The sequence below is a fragment of the Fimicolochytrium jonesii genome, assembly GCF_025526975.1.
Source record: "Fimicolochytrium jonesii strain JEL569 chromosome Unknown EV422scaffold_34, whole genome shotgun sequence".
Classification (NCBI taxonomy): Eukaryota; Fungi; Chytridiomycota; class Chytridiomycetes; order Spizellomycetales; family Powellomycetaceae; genus Fimicolochytrium; species Fimicolochytrium jonesii.
The window spans coordinates 45,572-62,280 of record NW_026515701.1 but is presented as its reverse complement, the minus strand read 5'-3'; the positions used below and the strand labels follow the sequence as shown (position 1 = coordinate 62,280).

Genomic DNA, 16,709 nt, shown 5'->3' with positions numbered 1-16,709 from the left:
GTGAATAGAAGTCAGCTAGGGTAAGAAGTCCTGCAAGCGAACAAACATCCGGGTTCGACGTTTACCAGGAGTGAGTGCGGTATAGAGCGTGTTCGGCGCTGTTCGCAGTAGGCAATTGAGCGAGCGACAGCGTGCTAGTGCAACCGAGGTTGAAAGAGGGAGTGACCGTCCTGCAGAAGATACGTAGCGTTTGCGTTGCAAAAGTCTGCGAACAGCCGAGAACGGTCACTCTCGAGACAATATTATGCGTGCCGTTCGTGACAGCGGATCGTGTTCCTGCCACGTTCCGAGCCGCCCAGCGTTTCGCCAGCTTTTCGCCACGGGGAACGACAACTGCAACGAGCCGGCGTCGAGGTCAAAAGTCAAACGTTCCGTCCAAACGAGCAGACGAACGACGGCAGCATGCGGTCACTATCAGCGATTAGCAACCTCAACGTCAACTTGTGCCTGCGGCAACGTGGGCCCACGCCACCGGCCACTTTGCGGAGCCGACTATACCGTGCGGGAACACATGCCTTTGCTCGACCACGGATACCCCAACAAAGACCGCATGTGCAGCTACCGAGGAAAAGGACGCTGCAGACGGCTCCTGGCTTCGTATCACCGGCAGTTCCTACCCCGAGCTTAGAGTCCGAACAAGGCATTCCAACCCTGCCCCCTTCCTGGATTGACAATCTTCCACCGCGTCTTCAGCCGTACTTCCATCTTGTCCGTTTAGACAAGCCCGCAGGAACGTACCTACTCTACCTGCCATGTAGTTGGTCAATAGGGATGGCGGCTTATGCTGCTCACGGGGCTATTCCGGCCTCAACTGTGGCGGGATATCTGGCGTTGTTTGGGGCTGGTGCGCTAGTCATGCGAGGGGCTGGGTGCACAATCAACGACATGTGGGATAGGGACCTCGACAAGAAGGTGAGACATTTGCAAGTTGCTGTGTAAATCGGCAGCATCAGATATGCACCAGTGGTTTCTTCTTACTGACGCGCCTCTGATAGGTTTGGCGGACAAGAGCGCGGCCATTAGCAGCGGGGACAATCACACCTGTCAATGCACTCGTGTTTCTAGGAGGTCAACTGAGTGTTGGGCTTGCAGTATTGACGCAGCTCAATTGGTATAGGTATGTGCATGCATGGCTTTCCGGTACCTAGAGCAAAGCACTGACATTGTCTCCCGTCCTCCAGTATTCTACTAGGAACTGCATCCTTGATCCCAGTGATAACATATCCGTTGATGAAGCGTATAACATACTGGCCGCAAGCGGTCTTGGGTATTTGCTCTGTGTCAATGTATACCCTGGCTTGAGGAGACTGACACTTACGGAACTTCGTTAGGATTGGCCTTCAACTACGGAACACTGCTCGGCTGGTCCGCGGTGCTAGGTGTATGCAATTGGTCCGTGTGCTTGCCTTTATATGTAGCAGGTATCAGCTGGACGCTTGTCTACGACACGATCTATGCGCTACAGGTAAAACATGCGGACTCTGACCTTGCTTCTCCGCTTACGGCTTGACCTGATCATTCCCCCCTAGGACAAAGCCGATGACGTAAAAGCAGGCATCAAATCCACAGCTCTGCGCTTTGGTGACAAACTGAAGCCTTGGTTATCCTTCTTTGCAGTTTCTGCTGTTGGGAACCTGACGCTGGCGGGTTTTATGAACTCGCAAGGATTACCATTCTATATCGTATCTGTGGGCGGCGCTGCGGCCCATTTTTCATGGCAGCTGAGCACATTGAAGCCCAATGACCATGCGGATGCATGGAGGAAGTTCAAAAGTAACGCTGCGTTGGGCACCATTGTTTTCGCTGGGATAGCAGGGGACATCGCATACGATCATTATTCAAATGCGGATATCCAGGACACGGACGGCCTTACGACAGAGGTTGTAAAATCCCGAGATGAACAGGAAAAACGGCGTAAATGAAGACTCTCCCTCCTTTCTTCTGTACATAGATCCACTTCATAGATAGATACCGGCGCACGCCGACCTGCGACGTGCTGGCGGCTTTGCCATAATGACCTTCATGGGAATTAAAAACAACGTCACAAAACTCGGGTGCTGCAGACCGGGTTCTCGTCGTTTGTTTCAACTGTTTGGCCATCACGAAACGCCGATTCGTCGACGCCCTTCGGAGAGGCCTGATGAATGAGGTCGTCGGTGGTCAAATATGAGAAGGGCCATCGTTAGACACGGAGATGTCGGGACCAAATATTGAAGACCGAGGACACATGGGTTCCGAACCACCGCTTGCTGAGTTCTTTCCGAGCATAGGAAGGGTCGCTGAGCTTCGTAAGCAATGCAGATAGCCCTCCCAAAGGTGCAACTGTCCACCGAAAGCCTCTCACATTGCTCTTCCATATATAATGGCAGGTGCCGCTATGAGAAGGTCTGAAGCATTTTCTTTCTTCATCGCACAGGATTATTGACCAATTACTACCGGCTGAGTTCTGCTTCTTCTTGGCCCGGCCTTTTCCGGTCTTTTCCCATGTTCTTTTTCGGCTCAGTTTGCGGTAGAATAGCGAAAACCCACCCCTACTGTGCTGTATTATGCGGGTTGATTGACCAGTACATTTTCGCTTCTACTTCGATGCACTGGAACACAGTCGAAGTCGCTTTTCTTCATTACTTTCATTGCAAGAGCCAGTTTGGTGATGGCCGTCAATCCTCGGGCCCTTTATAAATTTAGTGGTGGCAGTGGTGGTCGTCCTTCGGTACAGAGCTCCAGATGGCAACATGGACCTGGATTTCAAGCAGCGTATTATACTTCGAAATGTTCATGCCAGAATTCCAGAACGGCGGCGTTTCTTCCTATGATTTGGTCAGAAAGGGGGTGGATAGAAGGCGAAGAGGAGGTTAGGATCGGAGGCGAAGAAAAAAATTGTCATGGGTCAAGCATCCATCGCCTATATCGTGGATTTCAGCCTACGTACTGTGTAGTAACCTCTCCGCGTTTGGAACGATAATGGCTTTGATTGCAAAACAAAAGAGGGTATACACAACACACTGCATGACATGGATTGCGGGATTCAAATGCGAGGATGACGAGGTAAGTACGACCTATATCTAGCTATCTGAGATAGACATAGCACCCCCGCCATCGGGCAGCGTGTAAAGGACATCTGCCCTGATGATGTACTTCTTGCCCTGAATCACCGGGCTGCCTTCATGGAGCAGGGCCCCCTTAGCTTCTCCATGCGGGAAACATAGCACGCAACCAGCCCTCGGCTGCACGGGGTAAGCGTTCATCTTGCCCGGTACCGCCGATGGGATGAAAAACGTGGTGTGTCCTCCGTCGAAACCGTCGTTCAGGTACACAAGGAAGGTCAGCTTGGAGCGTCGGTCCTTGTACATGTCGTACACATATTCACCGGTTTGAGGGTCCAGACCCGACGCGGGCCACGCACCGTCGATGTGTGGGCGATAGACGGCGCCTGGGACGTATCGATAAACGCGCCATCTGGAGTTGATACCCGCGAGTTTCGGAGGCGATGTTGGTGAGATGCTGGGGAGCGTTTGTGGCAAGTGCTCTTTGACGCGGTCGAATATCATGCCGAGTAATTCAGTGTCGGCGAGCCAGAAAAGGTTATGCGCCAACACCGAGGTTTGTTCCGATGCAGCGCCGGCGATGGGTTCATCGGGCGTGTAACCCACTGCTTCAGTTGTGCGAAGGATCTGAGCGCATTGGGCAGCCGTAAGGACATCTTGCAACAGGAAGGCCCCCGGAACATTGGGGACGTCGATGCGAGTCACCAGAGGCGTGGAAGAGGCCGGAGATGGCGTAATCGTCCCCGGTAAGGACGTATACATGATGAAGTCTTGCCGGTTTGGTGTACGACGCTCCGGACCTTTCTCATGTGCAACTACCCTGAAGCGAGCTCTGATCTCTTCATCTGTGAGTTCGTTCTTCTCGCCCTGTGACTCGACTCCGGCGTGCCCACTTGGGGCAGTCCAAGGTGGCTGATACTGCACCACCCTCGCTTCGTCATCGGAATCCAATGCAGGCACCACATCCGGATCCGCAGTCCTCAAAATGGCATCGAGAACTCTCAATACATCCTCGTTCTGCTTGTCTCCGGCCACTTTCTTATCAGCTGACGACACTGCATCGCAGTCACGCACCCAGCGTTGTAAAGCCCCTAATTTCGGAGTCTGGCCACGTTCTCGCATTTCGGCCAGCGCAAGGTGGGCATCGTTCCATCGTCCGTCTGTCAACGCATCCGAGATCCGTCCGCTCAGCGTGTTGCCGGCCCCTACGCCAGCGGTCCTCGCCATAGTAGTTTGCAGTCGGTGCAACGTAGCACGAAGCGCCTTGAAGCCTTTGCCGCGAATCACGGCCGGGTTCTCCTCGAGCATCGTAAGAGTCTGGATTGTGAGGGCCAAGTCATGCGATGGAATGAGGTCGCCGACAAGCTCTTCAACGTCGCTGATTTCATTGTCCTCCTCTGGCTCTAGGGTACGCTTTGTACCCTTTCCTCCCTCAACGTCGGATCCCGAAGCAGAGGACAAGGCCGGCGGAGGACTAGGGAGCGGAACAGCCGGACGGAATGCTTTCTTTGCCAGGGGACCGTCTGCGGCCCCACCCTGGTTCATAAGCCTTCGACGCTTTGCCAGCTTTCCAGCTTTGCCCATGCTGAATTATTTCACAAAAGCGACCGTACGCAAATGACGGTGTTCAAGGATCAGTTTTCGATAACCGACACGGGTGAGGACGAGACTTTAGATCCGGAGTTCCTTCCCTTTGGAGCCCAGGATATGTGTTGGGGACTCGAATACGTTCCATGGAGCTCCAGAACGAGCGAAAATCGCAATAGCGAAGTTCCGATAAACAGGGACGCAAATAAACCAATAAACTCAGCGTCACGTGGCCAAACGTATTTCGGACGAAACGTCCAGGCGAACGCGTTGTCTGCCGTCAATGGGGTATCTGTGCGTTTACCCCACAGAAAGTCTCATGGTTATTTGCGGTCAGGCGTGAGGACCTCCACTAGACAGAGCGAATGCCTCAGCTGCGACTCTACTGGTACTCTCTGCTACTCTTGTTGATAACAACTTGCTCAACGACAACAGCCGAAACGGCTGCCCATCGTCAAGATGGCCGCGACCATAAGAAACGTTGATAGCGCAGGGCCCCGAGCAGTCTTCGTCTCCGACGTCAAGTCGGGCCCACTATTAACGACAGCCGAATGGAGGAAACTTTTAGGCCGAAGCCGGAAGCGAGGGTATGCAACTCCGGTCACACTCGTGAATGTGCTCTCGGTGCTAAGGGCGTGTCGTTTTCACCTTTGACAACAGCACTCTCCTCCGTATACATAATGAAGCCATACCGAAGACGCATTCTATTGCGGCCCGGCACCGCGCCGTATACTTTACATGCGTGTGCTTTAGTAAAGAGATGGCGCCGCTGTCAGAGTCGCAGTCGGCGGCCGGGCCCTCGCTACAGTTTGTTCTGGCCGCTCTGGATCAACGAGGGAGCATCTATGCATTTGATGTCATGAGAAACAAGTATGTGTACCCCATACGCATCCTCCCAGTATTATTTTTCCATGAACACCCCATCTTGCAGGTTCTGGCTGATTGGTCGCTCGGGGATTTCCGGATCGTGCTTAGTCTTCAACCCAGTGAGAAGGAGGGAGTTGATTGTCGGGCTCTCCGATAACTCCATCCTGTGCTACAACATCGGTGAGTGGATTCATACCGAATGCACAGGGATCTACCGTCTTAAACTCACTACGGACTGCAGACACTTGCCAGCTCATATGCAAGCTACCCGTCCATCACACCTCCCCAACAACGTCACTCTCACCACACCCAACCCTTCCCTTACTCATATCAAGCAGCGAAAGCGAATCCATACTCTGGGACTCCGAAACGTGGACACGGAAACGCCTTCTAGTAGGAGCCAATAGCGGTATCAGACATGCCTGCTTTTCGGCGACAGGATCCTCTATCATCACCGCTTTCGCAGACGCCACGATCATCTTGTGGGACCCTGATACATTTCTGGTCCAATGGAATATCAATCTTGGCACGCTTTTGGGGAAAGACATCGCTGCGGAATCTCAACAAAGGTCATCATTGGCGGTCTCGAGCAACGGCGAGCTGATGGCGTACGCGCCGTTTCCTGGGAAGGTGTATGTGTGGCATCTGGTAGAACGAAGGCTACTGCATGAGATCACGGTCCCGACTTTGGCCGAAGACGGTGTGGTGCAAATGGCCTTTCTGGGAGCTTCTAATGTATGGGGCACATTTTCAGTGTTTGTCCCCGCCAACGGCTCATCGTTGCTTTTCAGATAGTCGGAATGTTGTCCGACTCTGGGGAGTTAATCTTCGTCGATGTTGCGGAAGCTAAATTTGTTGGTCAGCTATCGGGAGGGAATAAGGTAGTTCTTGAATACCGTCTTATGGCAGCGAAGCGAGGAATGTTCTGACGTCGAGCGTCTCGACCAGTTCCAGGGGTTCGCCCCTTCACCCGATGGACGGATTTTGTCCGCCATACTGCGCGAATCGAGGCATATCATCAACCTTGTCGGTATTGATGAAATCCTGACCGAGGAAGCCGACCAGGTTACGGTTGACGTGTCTTTGCAGCAACATGCTCAACAAGTGAGTCCATATAGCTGTCGCAATTGAAGCGGCGCGCGGATAACCTAACATTTGACTTCCGGTTTCATGTGAAGCCGACCAATCCCGCACATGTCTTACAAGATGGAAAAATTCCAAAGAAGCAAGCCCTGCATGATCTGTTGGAGCACAAGGTACCAATTCGCTGCTCCTGTCTCCCGGAGCGTCCCAACCATCAGACCAGTCTGTAACGAAAGTTCCTGCTTCATTATAGGAGAGCCCCTTGACCTTGACTCGACCCCGTCTGCTCAAATGTCTGCATCACTACACCTCCTACCCACCGCAATACCGCTCCCTCATCTGGCGCATCCTCCTCCGCCTTCCCGAAAATCGACTTGCGTACGAGGCTCTCCTCAACCAGGGTCCACATATCGTTTCGAAGAATTTCAGACAACAGTTTCCGATTAAGAGCGATAGAGTAGCTACGAGCGTTGAGCGGGTGCTCTCGGCTCTGGCGTTCTGGTCTCCGGTCTTTCAGGGCATGGAGAACCTGCCCGCTATGGTGTTCCCATTTGTAAAGGCGTTTCTGGGGGACTTGTTCATGGCCTTTGAGGTGATATTGACTGTTTTGTGTGAGTTATGTGCGTATTGTCATGCTTTCCATGGCTTTGATGCTGATACCTCTCTGTCAATGCTAGTAAACTGGTGCCAGAAGTGGTGGGAGTACTATCCACACCCGCCAATAGAGTGCCTGGTTATGATTGAGGATTTGCTTCGTTTTCACGATGGGGCTCTTCTGGATCATTTCACCCGGCACGAAGTGACGAGTCAGGTGAGTTCATCCACTCTCACGTAACTTAACGATACTTGGGAACAACGCAACTCAATAAAGTGACATCGCCGTCTGATTGATCATAGGGGTATGCATGGACGATCTTGCGCTCGCTTTTTTCGTCTATACTTTCCACGCCAGACTGGCTTACGCTCTGGGACCATTTCGTATCGAATCCACCGGAATTTATGTACTTTTTTCTCATCGCCTACTTGAAGGCGCATCGCATCGGACTTCTCGCTCTCACAAAGAAGGAGGACTTCGAGGTGAGGAACTTCAGAGTTCACGTTTCTTCTGTCCTACGATTGATCGCCAGCTGATCTTAATGTTCTGTTTTCTCCTAAGTTCTTCTTTACGCATCAAATGCCGACGTGGCCACTATCCACTATCCTGACATCCGCCTATAAACTGGGTCCACATACCCCATCCTCTTTGCGCCCAAAGACGTATATCAAACCCTTCGCACCGCTACCCAAAGGCGACTACCCTATCTATAACGCGTACCCAAGCTTCATCGTCAACTACCAGAGTCGGCTCTTGGAGAGGATCAAGCAGGAGGAGGCGGAGAAAGGGAAAGGGCGGTGGCGAAGCGGCGGTAGTGTCCGGGCCGCTGGCATCGGGACGGAGGAGCGAAAGTTGGAAGATAGAGAGGATGCGATGAACGAAATGGTCGAAGATTGGTGGGGAGGAGCATTGAGGGATGCCGGAAAGGGTACCGCAAGGGGACTGAAAACGCATTTGGGGACAAGCAATCGCCAGGCACCGCAGAAGAGCGGGTCGGGGGTGGGAGACAAGGCGCAGACGCAGAAATTTATCCATTCGCAGATGGTCAACACTCGCAAGCATTACGAGAATCTAGCGAAAGTCCTTGGGACGCATATTACGGATGCCGACGCCGAGGCGCGTCGCCAGGAGGACCAGGGACGACAGGGGACTGTAGCGGGTGAGGAAGAGGATTCCGTACAAGAACAAGACGAATGGGCGCGCATGGCGGCTGAGATGCGGGACATCCGCTTCAACGTTCTGCGCTCGCCCGAGCTTGGGAGTTCCTCGGGTGGACGGACTGGTGGAGGGACAGCGGAGGTGGAGGAGTTCCATGTGGGATGGAGCCCTACGCGCCCTCCACCTACCGAAAGCGAGAGCTCTGAGGTTCGACAGGTTCGCAGCCAGAAGGGCAAGGAGAGAGCGTTCTGATGAAGAGAGAGAATCGCGGACGGCCTGCACGCCTCTGACGGGCTGGGGCATATATGCGTTCTTGTACTTTGGAGCCTCTGAAGGTGCATTTCTGCACACTTTAACCGGTATCATGGCCTGTATATGTACATATTCAGCCTCGAAGGTCGGATGCATAGGCCCATACGTATCTCAGCTATTTACTTCATTGCCATCAATCCTCGGCTCAAATAGTCCCCTGTGCTTCTGCGGCAGCCGTAAGCCTATAGTAGGGAATGCACTCTGCCTTGACGCGTCCGAATCGCGTCCGAAATTCACGCCGTATGTTGACTCTTGAGGCGTCGGACACGGCGGGGACGGATGTTACTCACAGTGTCTTAGCGCTGCCGAACGAAGGGTTTTGCACACCAACGCGCTGGCTGGCTGGCGAACCCTTCGTCCGTCTCGTCTGATCACGGATCTGCCCAGTTCGCCGCGAGAACCAGCATCCGCTTCAGAGCGGCACGAATAGAAGCGAACGAGAGGGCGAGTGATCGACGGAACCGTCGCCTTCCGTTGTGGAATACGCATCACACTTCTCTGTGTCACCGAAAAGTGATAGATCTCGCGAGTCGAATCAGGATGGGAAAAGGGAAGAACGTCCAACTCGTTCTTTCGGAGGAGGACCCCGTGCAAGGCGCCACCATCTCTTCTTCCAACGACCAGTCTGCGCAGGTCGCCATGCAGCCCCCGCAGAGCACGAAGAAAAAAAGCCGACGTGTGTCTGAAGGTACGGTTCTGGCGCGCAGGCACGATGATGGGTGTGATATTCAACTTGACGTTCTCCCCTCTGTCCATCACAGCCGTGCAGTCCTTGCGACAAAATTTGGACCGCAGATATCATCAGCAGCAGGAAGGAACTGACCGCCGTATTCTTCCCCTCCGCCGCTACAAGGTCCGAAACCAAGTCGCTGCGATTGAAGGGACTACGCCCATAGGCGAAGACGGCGATTTTGCACCCGAAAGAATGAGCGTCAAGAACAAGATTGAAGTTTTTGAACATTCCGAATCTACCGCTCCACATCTTCCGGCAGTCATGACCACCAGGGCTGCTCCCATGACCCCTTCTCGTAGGGCTGCTGTGGCTGCTCGGAAAGTCACTTCGAAGGATGGAGGTCTCAACGCTATGATTGCGCCTGCTGCGGAAGGCGATGCAGGTCCTTCTTCGTGTGCTACGCCTCGCGTCTGGCCAGATCTCCGTTCGAAGAAGGCCTTGTTCGAGTTTGGTGGCACCTCTGGTGAAGACGAGCAGGACGGCCATATGAAATTCATGGATCGTCTTAATGCTTTGGAAACGGCTGATTCTCGCAGGAGGAGTCAACGGTTGGCCAATACCATACCGGCTGATGAGACCGAACCTGTAAACGAAAGCGTTGCCTATCCGGACGCTGAGGAGCACGTTCCGGAGCCTCAGGCGTCCGCTGTTGCTCTACGTACTCCGACCTCCCCTCGCAAGAGTGCTCGCCGACAATCATCCATAGAGCCCGCCATTATCAGCTCTACTACCGTGAAGCGCACTATCAATGTCACCCAAACTTCTGACGAACCCGGCACCTCCGTCGAAACAAGTCTTTCTGCCACCCAGATGGATATTGTCATTGCGGAGACGGCGACTGAGGAAGAACACGTTGGCGTGCCCATTGAGGAATCTTCTAAAGCTGCCCAGACGACCAAGAAATCATCCGCTCGTAGCAAGAGGTCCGACCGTGAGTCTACGCCTACCGAGTCCACCGAGCATCAGCATCAAGTGCAAGACGCCGCCGCTAAAACGCCTAGCAAATCAGGCATCCGTCATGCCTCGCCCCAGGAAAAACAGGAAGAGATTGAGAAATTTGGATTGGACCAGTCGCCTCTGAAAGCGATCCCTACGTTACTCGCGTCTCCGGTTCGCTCATCTCCTCGGTTGGCGGCCGCCGGGCGTAGCCCGGCCAGACGACCCGACCTAGTCGCGCTTCCTGCTCCTCCTGTCTTTGCGTCCACGCCCTTGCGCGAAGCTCACGACATGGACCTATCTAGCTCGCCAACCATCCCTCGTCCGATCTTCCCGTCCGTCGCGTCCCCTGCTCGTGCCGTCAAGCAACCGGCGACAGGACACAACGACCCTGGTTTGCCACCTCGTGCCCCGAGTACGGCCACTAAACGCAAGCGATCCACCGATGAGCAGGAAAACCAGACCAGCGACAACGAAACTCGGGTCGTAGAGAATCTCGACGCCGCCTCGGATGCCCCTGCAACCAAAGACCGCAAACGTCGTCGCTTCCTCGAAATTCAACCCACCCCTGTTAAGCCTCCAGCCACAATGAAAGCAGCCTACGCGCCGGCCGAGCCTGTCAGCGCTGCCAGAAAGAAGAAGGTCACTTTTGGAACTAAGCAGCAAAAGAAGGGGACCACCGGAGGGAGATCCAAGCGCATGAAAGAGATCGCAAACCCTGAAACCGAGTTGTGGGACGATAAGGACGATGCGTCTTCGACTTCGAGCCAGCTGATGCATACTGACGAACAAGAAGACAAAGACGAGGAGACCGCCGAAGAGGAAAACGCTGGATGGCTGATGTCGGCCTGGTTCAAGGCTGCGAGGACCATCGGCTTACGTTGAGATGGGGTTTGATGTTTTGGCCTTGAGGATACGTAGTCCGGGCATGCAAGACTTCTGGAAAAAGCGAGGCGAACTTATAGACAATGCGAAGCAAGGACATTCAGAAACAAAGAGGACTTACGGGTGGGGTTGGGTGATGTGTCGGGAAGTGTTTTATTACACTGGGAATCTACATCAAAATTTATGTGAAAAATCGAAATAAACCTGTCATTTTAAACCTTGCTGTATTTCTGGGCGTTACTATCATAGATTTCAGCAAAGCACCTGAAAGGAAACGGAAAATAAATGGAAGGCTCCAAAGCTGCGTTGCCGATTGTTCGGTCGGTCCCTTAATTGAAATAACGTGTGCGAGAGACCGTGTCTCGACCGGACAAATGTATGACAGCACGCGTTTCGACTCCGCCGACTATGAACCTTTCTTCTCTCTCTATACTACTGTACTACATGGTTTCTAGATGAATGCTGCTCCTTGACTGCCTAAAATGAAGATAGGTCGGGCATCGTATTTGTGAGCTCGCGAGCTAGCCAGCCAGCGTTCGTGAATTCCACCATAGCTCAAACTGAGTAATCTCTCGCGCCCCCAGCACATACGTAGAACGGGAGCTGAATTGAACTCCAGAGTTGTAGCCACGATCGTTTTCCACAGCCTGAAATTTACGACATTTGTTCCAAGCCAGTCCGGATAGCTTTGGCGCACACGAAATCAACTCAGAATGACGCTCCGCAGGCCCAAAGTGGCGAGATCAAGCACGATAGATGATTTTTCTGCATTCCGCGTGGCGATAGCGGTAGGATGATTTGTTCCTTGGATTGGCTGGTTTACCGTATATTCATCTCAAATTGGATATTTCCTCCAGGATGACAATGCGGTCGTCTCGAAAATCATGGCTGTAAGCGACCAATTTGTGGGTCTCACCGGTGATGTTAGTGAATGTTGATGTTTATTCCCCCGCCGATGCCGCCAGAAATGTCTCCGCCGAGTGCATGGTGTGACAGTCAACGATGGTGAGCGATCGCTGTGTTCTTGAATCCGCCGACATTTGCTTAACCGACATCTAACTCCGGGAGCGTGCAGATGACATCTATCCGGATGGACTCAGCCTTATGAAAGGCCTTACGTACAAGCGGTAAGTCTCGAAGTTCTATGAAGCGGGTGGTTCGAACGTAATGGACTTTCTAATGATGCAGGGCTATGTAGATATGATATGATTTTGATAGATATCCGTAGGTGCTCAGGGGCGGTTGTCATCTCGTCATCGGTCATGGTGTCGTTCCCGGCGGAAGGAGCTGACTGGACGCCCAAACCCTATCTCCACCTTCCCTTCCCCAACAGAAATGCCCATAATCAACGGCATCCTTGCCACAAAACTCATCAGGGAACCGCCGCCAAAATCGGAATCCAATGGGCCTCCTGGAGCTTTTGGCAGGCGAGATTCGGGCGGGGCTTTACACCGCCCCAGCTCAGGCGATTTGTACCGCGCGATCTCTGGCACTTTGCCATCAGCTGAAAGCGGCTCGAGATCGGGGCTGAAATCCGGCTCAAACTCTGCGGTGGACGAAGCCGATGGAGCTACGAAGCCGGATATATCGGGCCTCTTGCCGGAGATAAAAGCTTTCTATTCACTTCCACGACGCCGCGCCAGCGTTGGCGGATCCGCCCCTATATCCCTCACTTTGAAGCCAAAGCGCCGGTTGCGTGCCGCTTCTGTCAATGCTTCAGGCGATATGCTGGCAGCAGGCGCTCAGGATGAACCCCCTGATCAGGTCGCAGCCCGCATCCTGGGTGATAACAAGCTAATACCCATCGTGGCCATCAGCGATACCGTTGCGGTTGCGCTCGCGGACATTTACAAGGCCGCGGGAATAAACGAGGTGTTGCCAAAGCCGGCGACCCCTGATATGTTGAAAAGCATTCTGGCAAAATATCTACTACCGTACCAAGAGGACGCAAAGGCAGAATCTCATTCCTGGTCGAAGATTCCCAAAATATCTGTCCAGGAAAGTGTAGACAGCGGGACAGATCTGAGAGAACATGGAGAGGACGGGAACCTCGCCAGGATCACACGGAAGTAAGGAGCAATGAGCTTGGCAGTCTTGAGATGCGTCTGGCTCATCAGCTTATTCAGTGGACAGTATATTGCTGCGACGAAGGATGCACTTTTCGAGGCTGCGCTTTCAGGGACAGCCAGCGATTCATTCTGGCGAGTTTTCCTCCTAACGTATCGAAAATTTGCAAGCCCGACCGAGTTGTCTGCATGGGTGTTTGAGCATCTCAAAGCTGCATCTTCCGAAGGAGCTGGACAGCGGTGGTTGAATAACGGGCCATTGCAGTGAGTACAGGATCTTGTGAAGGGGAAGCATCATCGCCCTGAGCAAACATCTAAATTGCCAACTTAGATCCAGCAAGTATGTTGTAGCGGTGGAATTTTTGAGAACTTGGATCCGTACCCATTGGCACGATTTTGAACCGCTTGAGATGCGAACAAGTTTAGAAGCTGCTATAGATCAGCTAGGGCAGAGGTTTCCAGCGGAGGCGGAGCAAATGCTGCAGCTAATGAAGAAGCAGTCCAACAAGCACGCAGTACGGTCCGAGCAGATCGCCAGGATGATGGTTGCCGCGCAGGAGCCGCGAAGTCTGGAGGAGTCGCGCATCAAGGAAGATATCGATCCGGAAATACTGGCACAGCAATTGTGCCTGTACAATTCCACATTGTTCAGGGTCAGTAGGCAGTAATCGGTTGAGGCTGTCGGCAATATACGAAACTCATCAAGCTTGGATCTTTCATAGATGATCGATCCAATAGACTACACGGCCCAAATCTGGGGAAAGGCCTCCTTGAATCTCACATTCTTCATCGAAAGATTTGATAAGGAATCCTTTTGGGTGGCAACGGAGATCGTTAACAAACCCAACTTGAAGACGAGGACAGCGGTGCTAAGCATCTTCCTAAAAGTCGCAAAGGTGCGCTTCCATTTACTAATGCGCGCACTGATGCATGTCCTTGGAATCCTGCACCAGTGCCTAGCTAAACCTCCTTCCTTTAGGGTTGCTATGACGCCCAGAACTATTTCAGCTTGTTTGCAATCATGTTCGGTTTGAACCTGTCACCGGTTCAAAGGCTAAAGAAGACTTGGGAGGTGAATACACTGCGGTTTTCCCGATTCACGTTGAACTGGACTGACGACTTGATATTCAGGGTCTTTCTGATGCTCGAAGAAAGGCTCTTGCCGATCTGCAGTCAGTAACAGATGTGTCCAAGAATTTCAAATCGTATCGGACGAAGCTTATTGACGCCGATCCACCATTAGTGCCGTTCTTGCGTACGTAGCGAGTTACTATCGGACTTTTTGATATCGGAGCATCGGGCAGCGTCAAACTAACGCAAATTTTGCATTTCACAGCATTGTTTATCAAGGACTTAACTTTCATAAACGACGGCAACGAAACTATCATCAAAGACACGCAGATGATCAACTTTCAGAAGATGCAGCTGATTGAGAAATGCATCACGGACATAGTATCTTTAGGGCGGATTGATTACAAGTGGTTTGATCTTGAGGACGAGATACAAGAATACTTGGCCAATCCGCCATTAGAAACTAGTATGGCCAACTTGCAAGCCATGTCCTTAGCCTGCGAGCCGCGCCAGGCAACATAGATGCGGCGACGACCTCCTTTCTCAAGACCTTTAGTATAATTATTGTGCATAGTTACAAAAGTCATGCGAATCCGCTACTCCCGTTGCGAATCCGCTATACCACGTGTATATATGGAACCCTACAAAAGTTACACGAGTAAGAACGCTACAAAGAGATCTATGAATACCTGCAAAATCGAAATATCATCCTCCCAACGCCGTCCTTAGCCACTTCGCAACTTTTTCCGCCATGACGTCCGAGTAGCCGAGGCAAAACGAGTGCGGAATATTGTCCTCACACAAATGAACGGTGACTAAACAAGGGGGGACAGAGGGAGAGAGTTAACATCCGGAATTCCGCGACGTAATCTCTCATCCTCCAAAGCACTTACCATTTGGAAACTTGTTTTTCATCTCCTCATACTGCGATTGCGGCACCCAGTGATCCCCGGCCCCATAGTACATCACAAACTTCTCCGCATGCTTCTGTATCGTCTCTACATCCAGTTCATCTATTGTCCTCATCTCATCCGACGCCAGATGCATTGCATTGGAAACGGTCGAGTAATGCAAAAACCGTTCGACTGTTGTGCTAACCTCGCGAGGGGTTTTGTGGTTTCGAGAGAATGTGGAGACCAGAGAATTGAGAAGTTTGGGAAAAGGTTGAGCCACGAAGCGGATCGATCCGACCAGGAGAGCCGGGACTGTACGAATAAGGGGCCAGTCGAATAACTGAGGTCCAAGCTGGTAAGATGTGGCACAGCTCTTGCCGCGCATCGTTTGTTGCAAGCACTTACACTGAATATCCGGCCTTGCGGACTTGCCCTGATCTTCATGATCGCCGGAAACAGTTCGAATACCTTCACGACATTCGCATCGGGGCGTGCTTTGAGTATCTGTGTTTCACCGATTGAGGTTTCCATTCTTTCGCGTGGGATCTTCAAGGTGCATACGCTATTCGTACCTCGATATTGACCCAAGCGCCAAATGAATGACCGATCAGCACCACCTTTGTATCGCGCCCGTACCGCCGCTCAACCTCATCGAGAAGCTGCAGCTTGTGTTCCACCTGCTCTTTCACGGAATATAGTTTCCCAATCGTCCGGACGGCGGCGGAGTGCCCAAGGTGGGAAGCTCCTAAGAACGTCATTTCCCCTTTCAAGGCTTGATGAAGACGGCGGAGGAACTCCTCATAGTACTCAACGAGACCAGGGTTTCCTGGTGAAAAGACGAACATAAATACATCGAGCGCCAATACAAAAAGTTTCGAGACGATGCCGGTTTCCGAGGTTCATGTTTCGTACGTCAGAGGACTGTGCTTCTCGACGGTATCCTACGAAGCCGGTTTCCGAGGTCCCATGTTTCGTACGTCAGAGGACTATGCTTCTCGACGGTATCCTACGATGCCGGTTTCCGAGGTCCCATGTTTCGTACGTCAGAGGACTATGCTTCTCCACGAACCTGGTATCATGAGCACAACGGCTCGCATCTTTTTCCCTTCCCTATGCGGGAGGTGGAGTATTTCGGTGGGCCGGTTTCCGAGGTCCCATGTTTCGTACGTCAGAGGACTATGCTTCTCGACGGTAAGGGAGGTGATGGATGAGACGTCGTAGGTGCGCTCGCGAGCCGCTGATTTACGCATTGTAAGTGACTTACTACGTACGCGAAAGGTGGAAAGCAAGTTGCTCTTGCGTAAAAAGCAAGAGCAAGTGAAGGCCCGCACGCGTTTGTCACCATCGGTGACAAGAAACAAAGCTTTGCGTGGGACCTTGCGCGTTTGGTTTCCCTCGCACTCGCGACCGGCAGAATTAAGCGTTGCTTGGTGTGAGGAGTGACCACGTCGGAGACAGGAAAGGAAAGGGATGGTGATG

At 52.5% G+C, this 16,709-nt stretch overlaps 5 protein-coding genes across 5 annotated transcripts; 3 read left to right on the top strand and 2 right to left on the bottom strand.

The window, feature by feature from the left end:
- On the top strand, positions 1–2,045 carry EV422DRAFT_623175 (4-hydroxybenzoate polyprenyl transferase). The gene is made up of 5 exons (XM_053074213.1): positions 1–912; positions 996–1,117; positions 1,182–1,267; positions 1,332–1,465; positions 1,530–2,045. The coding sequence occupies exons 1-5, from the start codon at positions 403–405 to the stop codon at positions 1,920–1,922; spliced, it is 1,245 nt and encodes a 414-aa protein (XP_052921649.1). The 5' UTR covers positions 1–402; the 3' UTR covers positions 1,923–2,045.
- An 889-nt stretch (positions 2,046–2,934) lies between these two features.
- Positions 2,935–4,780, bottom strand: EV422DRAFT_544490 (uncharacterized protein). Its single transcript, XM_053071394.1, has one exon. It carries the CDS (start codon positions 4,626–4,628, stop codon positions 3,063–3,065), a length of 1,566 nt encoding a protein of 521 aa, XP_052921648.1. The 5' UTR covers positions 4,629–4,780; the 3' UTR covers positions 2,935–3,062.
- Positions 4,781–4,939: 159 nt separating this feature from the next.
- On the top strand, positions 4,940–8,847 carry EV422DRAFT_544488 (uncharacterized protein). The gene is made up of 11 exons (XM_053071393.1): positions 4,940–5,218; positions 5,292–5,501; positions 5,563–5,678; positions 5,740–6,233; positions 6,290–6,379; positions 6,447–6,602; positions 6,677–6,754; positions 6,835–7,192; positions 7,259–7,392; positions 7,479–7,658; positions 7,738–8,847. Exons 1-11 carry the CDS (start codon positions 5,091–5,093, stop codon positions 8,584–8,586), a joined length of 2,793 nt encoding a protein of 930 aa, XP_052921647.1. The 5' UTR covers positions 4,940–5,090; the 3' UTR covers positions 8,587–8,847.
- Positions 8,848–11,913: 3,066 nt separating this feature from the next.
- Positions 11,914–15,067, top strand: EV422DRAFT_607518 (ras guanine nucleotide exchange factor domain-containing protein; the record flags this gene model as incomplete). Its single annotated transcript, XM_053073818.1, has 12 exons — positions 11,914–11,988; positions 12,058–12,090; positions 12,166–12,205; positions 12,276–12,327; positions 12,399–12,424; positions 12,534–13,269; positions 13,327–13,530; positions 13,598–13,919; positions 13,989–14,162; positions 14,246–14,338; positions 14,398–14,521; positions 14,603–15,067. The coding sequence occupies 12 exons, from the start codon at positions 11,914–11,916 to the stop codon at positions 14,857–14,859; spliced, it is 2,136 nt and encodes a 711-aa protein (XP_052921646.1). The 3' UTR covers positions 14,860–15,067.
- On the bottom strand, positions 15,043–16,480 carry EV422DRAFT_571435 (uncharacterized protein; the record flags this gene model as incomplete). Its single annotated transcript, XM_053072994.1, has 5 exons — positions 15,043–15,152; positions 15,231–15,570; positions 15,636–15,734; positions 15,803–16,056; positions 16,300–16,480. The coding sequence occupies 5 exons, from the start codon at positions 16,478–16,480 to the stop codon at positions 15,043–15,045; spliced, it is 984 nt and encodes a 327-aa protein (XP_052921645.1).
- Positions 16,481–16,709: the final 229 nt, after the last annotated feature.